General features: G+C 52.6%; 1 protein-coding gene across 1 annotated transcript in view; it reads right to left on the reverse strand.

Annotated features, from left to right (window-relative positions):
• LOC140396641 (serine protease 27-like) overlaps positions 1–16,516 on the reverse strand; it is a 192,957-nt gene that overhangs the window by 82,458 nt on the left and 93,983 nt on the right. Inside the window, exon 4 of the mRNA XM_072485435.1 lies at positions 15,397–15,665. Coding sequence (XP_072341536.1) covers positions 15,397–15,665 — 269 coding nt within the window. The remainder of the gene's footprint in view (positions 1–15,396; positions 15,666–16,516) is intronic.

Genomic DNA, 16,516 nt, shown 5'->3' on the forward strand with positions numbered 1-16,516 from the left:
CACTGTGACACCCGGTCCCGGAGGGGGAAAGGACAGTGTATCGAACACATTGTAACAGCCGGTCCCAGAGGGAGAAAGGACAGTGTATCTGGCACACTGTGACACCAGGTGCAGAGGGGGAAAGGACAGTGTGTCTAACACACTGTGACACCCGGTCCCAGAGGGGGAAGGACAGTGTATCTATCACACTGTGACACCCTGTCCCAGTGGGGGAAAGGACAGTGTATCTACCACTCTGTGACACACTGTCCCAGAGAGAGAAAGGACTGTCTATCTAACACACTGTGACACTGTCCCAGAGGGGGAGAGGACAGTGTATCTAACACACTGTGACACCATGTCCCAGAGGGGGAAAGGACAGTGTATCTGGCACACTGTGACACCCGGTCGCAGAGGGGGAAAGGACAGTGTATCTAACACACTGTAACACCCAGTCCCAGAGGGGGAAAGGACAGTGTATCGAACACATTGTAACACCCGGTCCCAGAGGGAGAAAGGACAGTGTATCTGGCACACTGTGACACCCGGTCGCAAAGGGGGAAAGGACAGTGTATCGAACACACTGTGACACCCGGTCCCAGAGGGGGAAAGGACAGTGTATCTAACACACTGTGACACCCGGTCCCAGTGGGGGAAAGGACTGTGTATCTAACACACTGTGACACTGTCCCAGAGGGGGAAAGGACAATGTGTCTAACACACGGTGACACCCTGTCCCAGCGGGGGAAAGGACAGTGTATCTAACACACTGTGACACCCGGTCGCAGAGGGGGAAAGAACAGTGTATCGAACACGCTGTGACACCCGGTCCCAGAGGGGGAAAGGACAGTGTATCTAACACACTGTGACACCCGGTCCCAGAGGGGAAAAGGACAGTGTATCTAACACACTGTGACACAGTCCCAGAAGGGGAATGGACAGTGTATCTAACAGACTGTGACATCCGGTCGCAGATGGGGAAAGGACAGTGTATCTAACACACTGTGACACCCTGTCCCAGTGGGGGAAAGGACAGTGCATCTATCACTCTGTGACACCCTGTCCCAGAGAGGGAAAGGACAGTGTATCTAACACACTGTGACACCCTGTCCCAGAGAGAGAAAGGACAGTGTATCTAACACACTGTGACACTGTCCCAGAGGGGGAAAGGACAGTGTATCTAACACACTGTGACACTGTCCCAGAGGGGGAAAGGACGGTGTATCTAACACACTGTGACACCTGGTCCCAGAGGGGGAAAGAACAGTGTATCGAACACGCTGTGACACCCGGTCCCAGAGGTGGAAAGGACAGTGTATCTATCACACTGTGACACCCGGTCCAAGAGGGGGAAGGACAGTGTATCTATCACACTGTGACACTGTCCCAGTGGTGGAAAGGACAGTGTATCGATCACACTGTGACATCCTGTCCCAGAGAGGAAAAGGACTGTGTATCTAACACACTGTGACACAGTCCCAGAAGGGGAAAGGACAGTGTATCTAGCAGACTGTGACATCGGGTCGCCGAGGGGGAAAGGACAGTGTATCTAACACACTGTGACACCTGGTCCCAGATTGGGAAAGGACAGTGTATCTAACACACTGTGACACTGTCCCAGAGGGGGAAAAGACAGTGTATCGAACACGCTGTGACACCCAGTCCCAGAGGGGGAAAGGTCAGTGTATCTAACAGACCGTGACACAGTCCCAGAAGGGGAAAGGACAGTGTATCTAACAGACTGTGACATCGGGTCGCAGAGGGGAAAAGGACAGTGTATCTAACACACTGTGACACCTGGTCCCAGAGGGGGAAAGGACAGTGTTTCTAACACACTGTGACACTGTCCCAGAGGGGGAAAAGACAGTGTATCGAACACGCTGTGACACCCAGTCCCAGAGGGGGAAAGGACAGTGCATCTAACACACTGTGACACCCAGTCACAGAGGGGGAAAGGACAGTGTATCTAACACACAGTGACACCCTGTCCCAGAGAGGGAAAGGTCTGTGTATCTAACACACTGTGACACTGTCCCAGACGGGTGAAAGACAGTGTATCTGACACACTGTGACACCCTGTCCCAGAGAGGGAAAGGACTGTGTATCGAACACACTGTGACACTGTCCCAGAGGGGGAAAGGACACTGTATCTAACACAGTGACACCCTGTCCCAGAGGGGGAAAGAACAGTGTATCTATCACACTGTGTACACCCAGTCCCAGAGGGGGAAAGGACAGTGTATCTATCACACTGTAACACCCGGTCCCAGAGGGGGGAGGGACAGTGTATCTAACACACTGTGACACCCTGTCCCAGAGGGGGAAAGGACAGTGTATCTAACACACTGTGACACTGTCCCAAGGGGGAAAGGACAGTGTATCTAACACACTGTGACACCCTGTCCCAGAGGGGGAAAGGAGAGTGTATCTAACACACTGTGACACCCGGTCGCAGAGGGGGAAGGGACAGTGTATCTAACGCACTGTGACACTCTGTCCCAGAGGGGGAAAGGACAGTGTATCGAATAGACTGTGACAACCGGTCCCAGAGGGGAAAGGACAGTGTATCTAACACACTGTGACACCCAGTCCCAGAGGGGGAAAGGACAGTGTATCTACACACTGTGACATCTAGTTCCAGAGGGGGAAAGGACAGTGTAGGTACACACTGTGACATCTAGTCCCATAAGGGGAAAGCACAGAGTATCGAACACACTGTGGCACCCTGTCCCAAAGGTTGAAAGGACAGTGTATCTAACACGCTATGACACCCGGTCCCAGAGGGCGAAAGGACAGTGTATCTAACACACTGTGACACCCGGTCCCAGAGGGCGAAAGGACAATGTATCTAACACACTGTGACACTGTCCCAGAGGGGGGAAAGGACAGTGTATCTCACACATTGTGACACCCAGTCCCAGTGGGGGAAAGGACAGTGTATCGAATACACTGTGACAGCCGGTCCCAGAGGGTGAAAGGACAGTGTATCTAACACACTGTGACACCCGGTCCCAGAGGGCGAAAGGACAATGTATCTAACACACTGTGACACTGTCCCAGAGGGGGGAAAGGACAGTGTATCTAACACATTGTGACACCCAGTCCCAGTGGGGGAAAGGACAGTGTATCGAATACACTGTGACAGCCGGTCCCAGAGGGGGAAAGGACAGTGTATCTAACACACTGTGACACCCGGTCGCAGTTGGGGAAAGGACAGTGTATCTAACACACTGTGACACCCGGTCCCAGATGGGGGAAAGGACAGTGTATCTAACACACTGTGACACTGTCCCAGAGAAGGAAAGGCCAGTGCATCTAACACACTGTGACACCCTGTCACAGGGGGGGAAAGGGCAGTATATCTAACACACTGTGACACACGGTCCCAGAGGTGGAAAGAACAGTGTATCTATCACACTGTGACACCCGGTCCCAGATGGGGGAAAGGACAGTGTATCTAACACACTGTGACACTGTCCCAGAGAAGGAAAGGCCAGTGCATCTAACACACTGTGGCACCCTGTCACAGAGGTGGAAAGAACAGTGTATCTATCACACTGTGACACCCGGTCCAAGAGGGGGAAGGACAGTGTATCTATCACACTGTGACACTGTCCCAGTGGGGGAAAGGACAGTGTATCGATCACACTGTGACATCCTGTCCGAGAGAGGGAAAGGACTGTGTATCTAACACATGTGACACCCTGTCCCAGAGGTGGAAAGAACAGTGTATCTATCACACTGTGACACCCGGTCCCAGATGGGGGAAAGGACAGTGTATCTAACTCACTGTGACACTGTCCCAGAGAAGGAAAGGCCAGTGCATCTAACACACTGTGGCACCCTGTCACAGAGGTGGAAAGGACAGTGTATCTAACACACTGTGACACTGTCCCAGAGGAGGAAAGGACAGTGCATCTAACACACTGTGACACCCTGTCACATGGGGGGAAAGGACAGTATATCTAACACACTGTGACATCCTGTCCCAGAGGGGGAAAGAACAGTGTATCGAACACGCTGTGACACCCGGTCCCAGAGGTGGAAAGGACAGTGTATCCAACACACTGTGACAATCGGTCCCAGAGTGTGAAAGGACAGTGTATCGAACACGCTGTGACACCTGGTCCCAGAGGGTAAAGGACAGTGTATCTAACACACTGTGACACTGTCCCAGAGGGGGAAACGACAGTGTATCGAACACGCTGTGACACCCGGTCCCAGAGGTGGAAAGGACAGTGTATCCAACACACTGTGACAATCGGTCCCAGAGTGTGAAAGGACAGAGTATCTATCACACTGTGACACCCGTTCCCAGAGGGGGAAAGGACAGTGTATCCATCACACAGTGACACCCAGTCCCAGAGAGGGAAAGGACAGTGTATCTAACACACTGTGACACAGTCCCAGAAGGGGAAAGGACAGTGTATCTAGCAGACTGTGTCATCGGGTCGCAGAGGGGGAAAGGACAGTGTATCTAACACACTGTGACACTGTCCCAGAGGGGGAAAGGACAGTGTATCTGACACACTGTGACACCCGGTCGCAGAGGGGGAAAGGACAGTGTATCGAACACGCTGTGACACTGTCCCAGAGGGGGATAAGACAGTGTATCGAACACTTTGTGACACCCAGTCACAGAGGGGGAAAGGACAGTGTATCTAAAACACTGTGACACCCTGTCCCAGAGAGGGAAAGGAGTGTGTATCTAACACACTGTGACACTGTCCCAGAGGGGGAAAGGACAGTGAATCTAACACAGTGACACCCTGTCCCAGAGGGGGAAAGGACAGTGTATCTAACACACTGTGACACCCGGTCCCAGAGGTGGAAAGGACAGTGTATCTAACACACTGTGACACCCGGTCGCAGAGGTGGAAAGGACAGTGTATCTAACACACTGTGACACTGTCCCAGAGGGGGAAAGGACAGTGTATCTAACACACTGTGACACCCGGTCCGAGAGGGGGAAAGGACAGTGTATCTAACACACTGTGACACCCGGTCTCAGAGGGGGAAAGGACAGTGTATCTAACACACTGTGACACCCGGTCCAAGAGGGGGAAAGGACAGTGTATCTAACACACTGTGACACTGTCCCAGAGGGGGAAAGGACAGTGTATCTAACACACTGTGACACCCGGTCTCAGAGGGGGAAAGGACAGTGTATCTAACACACTGATACCCGGTCGCAGAGGAGGAAAGGACACTGTATCTAACACACTGTGACATCATGGGCGAAATTCTCCTACCCGCCCCGCCACATTTCTGCGCCGACCGGCCAGCGTGAGTCTCCGTAACACCGGCCGGTCAATGGGGTTTCCCATTGTGGGGCAGCCCCACGCCGTCGGGAAACCCCCGGGCGCCGGCAAAACGGAGACTCCAGCCGGCGGAGAATGACGCCCCTAGTTCCAGAGGGGGAAAGGACAATGTGTCGAACACACTGTAACACCCGGTCCCAGAGGGGGAAAGGACAGTGTATCTAACACACTGTGACACTGTCCCAGAGGGGGAAAGGACAATGTATCGAACACACTGTGACACCCAGTCCCAGAGAGGGAAAGGACAGTGTATCTAACACACTGTGACACTGTCCCAGAGGGGGAAAGGACAGTGTATCTAACACACTGTGACACTGTCCCAGAGGGGGAAAGGACAGTTTATCTGACACACTGTGACACCCAGTCCCAGAGGGGGAAAGGACAGCGTGTCAAACACACTGTGACACCGGGTCGCAGAGGGGGAAAGGACAGTGTATCGAACACACTGTCACAGCCGGTCCCAGAGGGGAAGGGACAGTGTATCTAACACACTGTGACACCCGGTCCCAGAGGGCGAAAGGACAATGTATCTAACACACTGTGACACTGTCCCAGAGGGGGGAAAGGACAGTATATCTAACACACTGTGACTCCCAGTCCCAGTGGGGGAAAGGACAGTGTATCTGACACACTGTGACACCCGGTCGCAGAGGGGGAAAGGACAGTGTGTCGAATACACTGTGACACCCGGTCCCAGAGGGGAAAGGACAGTGTATCTAACACACTGTGACACCCGGTCCCAGATGGGGGAAAGGACAGTGTATCTATCACTCTGTGACCCCCTGTCCCAGAGAGGGAAAGGACTGTGTATCTAACACACTGTGACACCCTGTCCCAGAGAGAGAAAGGACTGTGTATCTAACACACTGCGACACTGGCCCAGAGGGGGAAAGGACAGTGTATCTAACACACTGTGACACCCTGTCCCAGAGGGGGAAAGGACAGTGTATCTAACACACTGTGACACCCGGTCCCAGAGGGGGGAAAGGACAGTGTATCAAACACGCTGTGACACCTGGTCCCAGAGGGGGAAAGGACAGTGTATCTATCACACTGTGACACCCGTTCCCAGAGGGGGAAAGGACAGTGTATCTAACACACTGTGACACCCTGTCCCAGAGAGGGAAAGGACAGTGTATCTAACACACTGTGACACAGTCCCAGAAGGCGAAAGGACAGTGTATCTAGCAGACTGTGACATCGGGTCGCAGAGGGGGAAAGGACAGTGTATCTAACACACTGTGACACCTGGTCCCAGAGGGTAAAGGACAGTGTATCTAACACACTGTGACACTGTCCCAGAGGGGGGAAAAGACAGTGTATCGATCACGCTGTGACACCCAGTCCCAGAGGGGGAAAGATCAGTGTATCTTACAGACCGTGACACTATCCCAGAAGGGGAAAGGACAGTATATCTAACACACTGTGACACCTGGTCCCAGAGGGGGAAAGGACAGTGTTTCTAACACACTGTGACACTGTCCCAGAGGGGGAAAAGACAGTGTATCGAACACGCTGTGACACCCAGTCCCAGAGGGGGAACGGACAGTGGATCTAACAGACTGTGACACTGTTCCACAGGGGGAAAGGACACTGTATCTAACACAGTGACACCCTGTCCCAGAGGGAGAAAGAACAGTGTATCTATCACACTGTGACACTGTCCCAGAGGGGGGAAAGGACAGTGTATCTAACACACTGTGACTCCCAGTCCCAGTTGGGGAAAGGACAGTGTATCTGACACACTGTGACACCCGGTCGCAGAGGGGGAAAGGACAGTGTGTCGAATACACTGTGACACCCGGTCCCAGAGGGGAAAGGACAGTGTATCTAACACACTGTGACACCCGGTCCCAGATGGGAGAAAGGACAGTGTATCTATCACTCTGTGTCACCCTGTCCCAGAGAGGGAAAGGACTGTGTATCTAACACACTGTGACACCCTGTCCCAGAGAGAGAAAGGACTGTGTATCTAACACACTGTGACACTGGCCCAGAGGGGGAAAGGACAGTGTATCTAACACACTGTGACACCCGGTCCCAGAGGGGGGAAAGGACAGTGTATCAAACACGCTGTGACACCTGGTCCAAGAGGGGGAAAGGACAGTGTATCTATCACACTGTGACACCCTGTCCCAGAGGGGAAAGGACAGTGTATCTAACACACTGTGACACCCGGTCCCAGAGAGAGAAAGGGCAGTGCATCTAACACACGGTGACACCCTGTCCCAGAGAGGGAAAGGACAGTGTATCTAACACACTGTGACACAGTCCCAGAAGGGGAAAGGACAGTGTATCTAACACACTGTGACTCTGTCCCTGAGGGGGAATGGACAGTGTATCTAACACACTGTGACATCTGGTCCCAGAGGGGGAAAGGACAGTGTATCTAACACACTGTTACACTGTCCCAGAGGGGGAAAGGACAGTGTATCTAACACACTGTGACACTTTCCCAGAGGGGGAAAGGACAGTGTATCTAACACACTGTGACACTGTCCCAGAGGGGGAAAAGACAGTGCATCGAACACGCTGTGACACCCAGTCCCAGAGGGGGAAAGGACAGTGTATCTAACACACTGTGTCACCCAGTTGCAGAGGGGGAAAGGACAGTGTATCTAACACACTGTGACGCTGTCCCAGAGGGGGAAAGGACAGTGTATCTAACACACTGTGACACCCTATCCCAGAGAGGGAAAAGTCTGTGTATCTAACACACTGTGACACTGTCCCAAGGGGGAAAAGACAGTGTATCGATCACGCTGTGACACCCAGTCCCAGAGGGGGAAAGATCAGTGTATCTAACAGACCGTGACACTATCCCAGAAGGGGAAAGGACAGTATATCTAACACACTGTGACACCTGGTCCCAGAGGGGGAAAGGACAGTGTTTCTAACACACTGTGACACTGTCCCAGAGGGGGAAAAGACAGTGTATCGAACACGCTGTGACACCCAGTCCCAGAGGGGGAACGGACAGTGGATCTAACAGACTGTGACACTGTTCCAGAGGGGGAAAGGACACTGTATCTAACACAGTGACACCCTGTCCCAGAGGGAGAAAGAACAGTGTATCTATCACACTGTGTTCACCCAGTCCCAGAGGGGGAAAGGACAGTGTATCTATCACACTGTAACACCCTATCCCAGAGGGGGAAAGGACAGTGTATCTAACACACTGTGACACTGTCCCAAGGGGGAAACGACAGTGTATCTAACACACTGTGACACCCTGTCCCAGAGGGGGAAAGGACAGTGTATCTAACACACTGTGACACTGTCCCAAGGGGGAAAGGACAGTGTATCTAACACACTGTGACACCCTGTCCCAGAGGGGGAAAGGACAGTGTATCTAACACACTGTGACACCCGGTCCCAGAGGGGGAAGGGACAGTGTATCTAACGCACTGTGACACTCTGTCCCAGAGGGGGAAAGGACAGTGTATCGAATAGACTGTGACAACCGGTCCCAGAGGGGAAAGGACAGTGTATCTAACACACTGTGACACCCGGTCCCAGATGGGGGAAAGGACAGTGTATCTACACACTGTGACATCTAGTTCCAGAGGGGGAAAGGACAGTGTATCGAACACATTGTAACACCCGGTCCTAGAGGGGGAAAGGACAGTGTATCTGACACACTGTGACACCCGGTCGCAGAGGGGGAAAGGACAGTGTATCGAACACGCTGTGACACTGTCCCAGAGGGGGATAAGACAGTGTATCGAACACTTTGTGACACCCAGTCGCAGAGGGGGAATGGACAGTGTATCTAACACACTGTGTCACTGTCCCAGAGGGGGAAAGGACAGTGTATCTAACACACTGTGACACCCTGTCCCAGAGAGGGAAAGGAGTGTGTATCTAACACACTGTGACACTGTCCCAGAGGGGGAAAGGACAGTGAATCTAACACAGTGACACCCTGTCCCAGAGGGGGAAAGAACAGTGTATCTAACACACTGTGACACCCGGTCCCAGAGGTGGAAAGGACAGTGTATCTAACACACTGTGACACCCGGTCGCAGAGGTGGAAAGGACAGTGTATCTAACACACTGTGACACTGTCCCAGAGGGGGAAAGGACAGTGTGTCTAACACACTGTGACACCCGGTCCGAGAGGGGGAAAGGACAGTGTATCTAACACACTGTGACACCCGGTCTCAGAGGGGGGAAAGGACAGTGTATCTAACACACTGTGACACCCGGTCCGAGAGGGGGAAAGGACAGTGTATCTAACACACTGTGACACTGTCCCAGAGGGGGAAAGGACAGTGTATCTAACACACTGTGACACCCGGTCTCAGAGGGGGAAAGGACAGTGTATCTAACACACTGATGCCCGGTCGCAGAGGAGGAAAGGACACTGTATCTAACACACTGTGACATCATGGGCGAAATTCTCCTACCCGCCCCGCCATATTTCTGCGCCGACCGGCCAGCGTGAGTCTCCGTAACACCGGCCGGTCAATGGGGTTTCCCATTGTGGGGCAGCCCCACGCCGTCGGGAAACCCCCGGTGGCCGGCAAAACGGAGACTCCAGCCGGCGGAGAATGACGCCCCTAGTTCCAGAGGGGGAAAGGACAATGTATCGAACACACTGTAACACCCGGTCCCAGAGGGGGAAAGGACAGTGTATCTAACACACTGTGACACTGTCCCAGAGGGGGAAAGGACAATGTATCGAACACACTGTGACACCCAGTCCCAGAGAGGGAAAGGACAGCGTATCTAACACACTGTGACACTGTCCCAGAGGGGGAAAGGACAGTGTATCTAACACACTGTGACACTGTCCCAGAGGGGGAAAGGACAGTGTATCTGACACACTGTGACACCCAGTCCCAGAGGGGGAAAGGACAGCGTGTCAAACACACTGTGACACCGGGTCGCAGAGGGGGAAAGGACAGTGTATCTAACACACTGTGACACCCGGTCCCAGAGGGCGAAAGGACAATGTATCTAACACACTGTGACACTGTCCCAGAGGGGGGAAAGGACAGTGTATCTAACACACTGTGACTCCCAGTCCCAGTGGGGGAAAGGACAGTGTATCTGACACACTGTGACACCCGGTCGCAGAGGGGGAAAGGAGAGTGTGTCGAATACACTGTGACACCCGGTCCCAGAGGGGAAAGGACAGTGTATCTAACACACTGTGACACCCGGTCCCAGATGGGGGAAAGGACAGTGTATCTATCACTCTGTGACACCCTGTCCCAGAGAGGGAAAGGACTGTGTATCTAACACACTGTGACACCCTGTCCCAGAGAGAGAAAGGACTGTGTATCTAACACACTGTGACACTGGCCCAGAGGGGGAAAGGACAGTGTATCTAACACACTGTGACACCCTGTCCCAGAGGGGGAAAGGACAGTGTATCAAACACACTGTGACACCCGGTCCCAGAGGGGGGAAAGGACAGTGTATCAAACACACTGTGACTCTGTCCCTGAGGGGGAATGGACAGTGTATCTAACACACTGTGACTCTGTCCCTGAGGGGGAATGGACAGTGTATATAACACACTGTGACACCTGGTCCCAGAGGGGGAAAGGACAGTGCATCTAACACAATGTGACACTGTCCCAGAGGGGGAAAGGACAGTGTATCTAACACACACTGACACCCTGTCCCAGGGAGGGAAAGGACTGTGTATCTAACACACTGTGACACTGTCCCAGAGGGGGAAAGGACAGTGTATCTAACACACTGTGACACCCGGTCGCAGAGGTGGAAAGGACAGTGTATCTAACACACTGTGACACCCAGTCCCAGAGGGGGAAAGGACAGTGTATCTAACACAATGTGACACTGTCCCAGAGGTGGAAAGGACAGTGTATCTAACACACTGTGACACCCGGTCCCAGAGGGGGAAAGGAGAGTGTATCTAACACACTGTGACACCCTGTCCCAGAGGGGGAAAGAACAGTGTATCTAACACACTGTGACACCCGGTCCCAGAGGAGGAAAGGACAGTGTATCTAACACACTGTGACACCCTGTCCCAGAGGGGGAAAGAACAGTGTATCTAACACACTGTGACACCCGGTCCCAGAGGGGGAAAGGACAGTGTATCTAACACACTGTGACACTGTCCCAGAGGGTGAAAGGACAGTGTATCTAACACACTGTGACACCCAGTCCCAGAGGGGGAAAGGACAGTGTATCTAACACACTGTGACACTGTCCCAGAGGTGGAAAGGACAGTGTATCTAACACACTGTGACACCCGGTCCCAGAGGGGGAAAGGAGAGTGTATCTAACACACTGTGACACTGTCCCAGAGGGGGAAAAGGACAGTATATCCATCACACGGTGACACCCTGTCCCAAAGGTGGAAAGGACAGTGTATCTAACACACTGTGACACCCGGTCCCAGAGGTGGAAAGGACAGTGTATCTAATACACTGTGACACCCTGTCCCAGAGGGGGAAAGAACAGTGTATCTAACACACTGTGACACCCGGTCCCAGAGGGGGAAAGGACAGTGTATCTAACACACTGTGACACTGTCCCAGAGGGTGAAAGGTCAGTGTATCTAACACACTGTGACACCCGGTCGCAGAGGTGGAAAGGACAGTGTATCTAACACACTGTGACACCCGGTCCCAGAGGGGGAAAGGACAGTGTATCTAACACACTGTGACACCCAGTCCCAGAGGTGGAAAGGACAGTGTATCTAACACACTGTGACACCCTGTCCCAGAGGGGGAAAGAACAGTGTATCTAACACACTGTGACACCCGGTCCCAGAGGGGGAAAGGACAGTGTATCTAACACACTGTGACACTGTCCCAGAGGGTGAAAGGACAGTGTATCTAACACACTGTGACACCCGGTCGCAGAGGTGGAAAGGACAGTGTATCTAACACACTGTGACACCCAGTCCCAGAGGGGGAAAGGACAGTGTATCTAACACACTGTGACACCCAGTCCCAGAGGGGGAAAGGACAGTGTATCTAACACACTGTGACACCCGGTCCCAGAGGGGGAAAGGACAGTGTATCTAACACATTGTAACACCCGGTCCTAGAGGGGGAAAGGACAGTGTATCTGACACACTGTGACACCCGGTCGCAGAGGGGGAAAGGACAGTGTATCGAACACGCTGTGACACTGTCCCAGAGGGGGATAAGACAGTGTATCGAACACTTTGTGACACCCAGTCGCAGAGGGGGAATGGACAGTGTATCTAACACACTGTGTCACTGTCCCAGAGGGGGAAAGGACAGTGTATCTAACACACTGTGACACCCTGTCCCAGAGAGGGAAAGGAGTGTGTATCTAACACACTGTGACACTGTCCCAGAGGGGGAAAGGACAGTGAATCTAACACAGTGACACCCGGTCCCAGAGGTGGAAAGGACAGTGTATCTAACACACTGTGACACCCGGTCGCAGAGGTGGAAAGGACAGTGTATCTAACACACTGTGACACTGTCCCAGAGGGGGAAAGGACAGTGTGTCTAACACACTGTGACACCCGGTCCGAGAGGGGGAAAGGACAGTGTATCTAACACACTGTGACACCCGGTCTCAGAGGGGGGAAAGGACAGTGTATCTAACACACTGTGACACCCGGTCCGAGAGGGGGAAAGGACAGTGTATCTAACACACTGTGACACTGTCCCAGAGGGGGAAAGGACAGTGTATCTAACACACTGTGACACCCGGTCTCAGAGGGGGAAAGGACAGTGTATCTAACACACTGTGTCACCCAGTTGCAGAGGGGGAAAGGACAGTGTATCTAACACACTGTGACACCCTGTCCCAGAAAGGGAAAGGTCTGTGTATCTAACACACTGTGACACTGTCCCAAGGGGGAAAGGACAGTGTATCTAACACACTGTGACACCCTGTCCCAGAGGGGGAAAGGACAGTGTATCTAACACAATGTGACACTGTCCCAGAGGGGGAAAGGACAGTGTATCTAACACACACTGACACCCTGTCCCAGGGAGGGAAAGGACTGTGTATCTAACGCACTGTGACACTGTCCCAGAGGGGGAAAGGACAGTGTATCTAACACAGTGACACCCTGTCCCAGAGGGGGAAAGGACAGTGTATCTAACACACTGTGACACTGTCCCAGAGGTGGAAAGGACAGTGTATCTAACACACTGTGACACCCGGTCCCAGAGGGGGAAAGGAGAGTGTATCTAACACACTGTGGCACCCAGTCCCAGAGGGGGAAAGAACAGTGTATCTAACACACTGTGTCACCCAGTTGCAGAGGTGGAAAGGACAGTGTATCTAACACACTGTGACGCTGTCCCAGAGGGGGAAAGGACAGTGCATCTAACACACTGTGACACCCTGTCCCAGAGAGGGAAAGGTCTGTGTATCTAACACACTGTGACACTGTCCCAAGGGGGAAAGGACAGTGTGTCTAACACACTGTGACACCCTGTCCCAGAGGGGGAAAGGACAGTGCATCTAACACAATGTGACACTGTCCCAGAGGGGGAAAGGACAGTGTATCTAACACACACTGACACCCTGTCCCAGGGAGGGAAAGGACTGTGTATCTAACACACTGTGACACTGTCCCAGAGGGGGAAAGGACAGTGTATCTAACACACTGTGACACCCGGTCGCAGAGGTGGAAAGGACAGTGTATCTAACACACTGTGACACCCAGTCCCAGAGGGGGAAAGGACAGTGTATCTAACACAATGTGACACTGTCCCAGAGGTGGAAAGGACAGTGTATCTAACACACTGTGACACCCGGTCCCAGAGGGGGAAAGGAGAGTGTATCTAACACACTGTGACACCCTGTCCCAGAGGGGGAAAGAACAGTGTATCTAACACACTGTGACACCCGGTCCCAGAGGAGGAAAGGACAGTGTATCTAACACACTGTGACACCCTGTCCCAGAGGGGGAAAGAACAGTGTATCTAACACACTGTGACACCCGGTCCCAGAGGGGGAAAGGACAGTGTATCTAACACACTGTGACACTGTCCCAGAGGGTGAAAGGACAGTGTATCTAACACACTGTGACACCCAGTCCCAGAGGGGGAAAGGACAGTGTATCTAACACACTGTGACACTGTCCCAGAGGTGGAAAGGACAGTGTATCTAACACACTGTGACACCCGGTCCCAGAGGGGGAAAGGAGAGTGTATCTAACACACTGTGACACTGTCCCAGAGGGGGAAAAGGACAGTATATCCATCACACGGTGACACCCTGTCCCAAAGGTGGAAAGGACAGTGTATCTAACACACTGTGACACCCGGTCCCAGAGGTGGAAAGGACAGTGTATCTAATACTCTGTGACACCCTGTCCCAGAGGGGGAAAGAACAGTGTATCTAACACACTGTGACACCCGGTCCCAGAGGGGGAAAGGACAGTGTATCTAACACACTGTGACACTGTCCCAGAGGGTGAAAGGTCAGTGTATCTAACACACTGTGACACCCGGTCGCAGAGGTGGAAAGGACAGTGTATCTAACACACTGTGACACCCGGTCCCAGAGGGGGAAAGGACAGTGTATCTAACACACTGTGACACCCAGTCCCAGAGGTGGAAAGGACAGTGTATCTAACACACTGTGACACCCTGTCCCAGAGGGGGAAAGAACAGTGTATCTAACACACTGTGACACCCGGTCCCAGAGGGGGAAAGGACAGTGTATCTAACACACTGTGACACTGTCCCAGAGGGTGAAAGGACAGTGTATCTAACACACTGTGACACCCGGTCGCAGAGGTGGAAAGGACAGTGTATCTAACACACTGTGACACCCAGTCCCAGAGGGGGAAAGGACAGTGTATCTAACACACTGTGACACCCAGTCCCAGAGGGGGAAAGGACAGTGTATCTAACACACTGTGACACCCGGTCCCAGAGGGGGAAAGGACAGTGTATCTAACACACTGTGACACCCGGTCCCAGAGGGGGAAAGGACAGTGTATCTAACACACTGTGACACCCGGTCCCAGAGGGGGAAAGGACAGTGTATCTAACACACTGTGACACCCGGTCCCAGAGGGGGAAAGGACAGTGTATCTTACACACTGTGACACCCGATCCCAGAGGGGGAATGGACAGTGTATCTGCAAAATGTTGTTTTTGTTACTTACTTGTCGGTCCTATGTCTCCCCAGCCTGTGATCCACATCTTCGCTGTACAGTGAACCTGTAAGGTTGATGCTGGCAGGCACACTGGCATGATGTAGTCCGTGTACATTATGGATTGGTTGATCCTCAGCAAAGCGATATTGTAATCCAGGTTATGTGAGTTAAACAGTTGATGGGCGAACACTGATTTAATAGTTGAATATATTTCGTTGGGATTTTTATCCTCCTGCTTGTGACGTCCGAAATAGACTATATAAGAAGTGAGCTTTTTTCTGCACAAGGAACAGTTACAGCATGAGGTTAGATACAGAGTAAAGCTCCCTCTACACTGTCCCCATCAAACACTCCCAGGACAGGTACAGCATGGGGTTAGATACAGAGTAAAGCTCCCTCTACACTGTCCCCATCAAACACTCCCAGGACAGGAACAGCATGGGGTTAGATACAGAGTAAAGCTCCCTCTACACTGTCCCCATCAAACACTCCCAGGACAGGTACAGCATGGGGTAAGATACAGAGTAAAGCTCCCTCTACACTGTCCCCATCAAACACTCCCAGGACAGGTACAGCACCGGGTTAGATACAGAGAAAAGCTCCCTCTACACTGTCCCCATCAAACATTCCCAGGACAGGTACAGCACGGGGTTAGATACAGAGTAAAGCTCCCTCTACACTGTCGCCATCAAACATTCCCAGGACAGGTACAGCACGGGATTAGATACAGAGTAAAGCTCCCTCTACACTGTCCCCACCAAACACTCCCAGGACAGGTACAGCACGGGGTTACATACAGAGTAAAGCTCCCTCCACACTGTCCCCATCAAACACTCCCAGGACAGGTACAGCACGGGGTTAGATACAGAATAAAGCTCCCTCTACACCGCCCGCATCAAACACTCCCAAGGACAGGTACAGCACGGGGTTAGATAAAGAGTAAAGCTCCCTCTACACTGTCCCCATCAAACACTCCCAGGACAGGTACAGCACGGGGTTAGATACAGAGTAAAGCTCCCTCTACACTGTCCCCGTCAAACACTCCCAGGACAGGTACAGGACGGAGTTAGAAAGAGAGTGAAGTTCCCTCTACACTGTCCCCATCAAACACTCCCAGGACAGGTACAGC

Source organism: Scyliorhinus torazame, chromosome 19 (genome assembly GCF_047496885.1).
Source record: "Scyliorhinus torazame isolate Kashiwa2021f chromosome 19, sScyTor2.1, whole genome shotgun sequence".
In the NCBI taxonomy this organism is placed as follows: domain Eukaryota; kingdom Metazoa; phylum Chordata; class Chondrichthyes; order Carcharhiniformes; family Scyliorhinidae; genus Scyliorhinus; species Scyliorhinus torazame.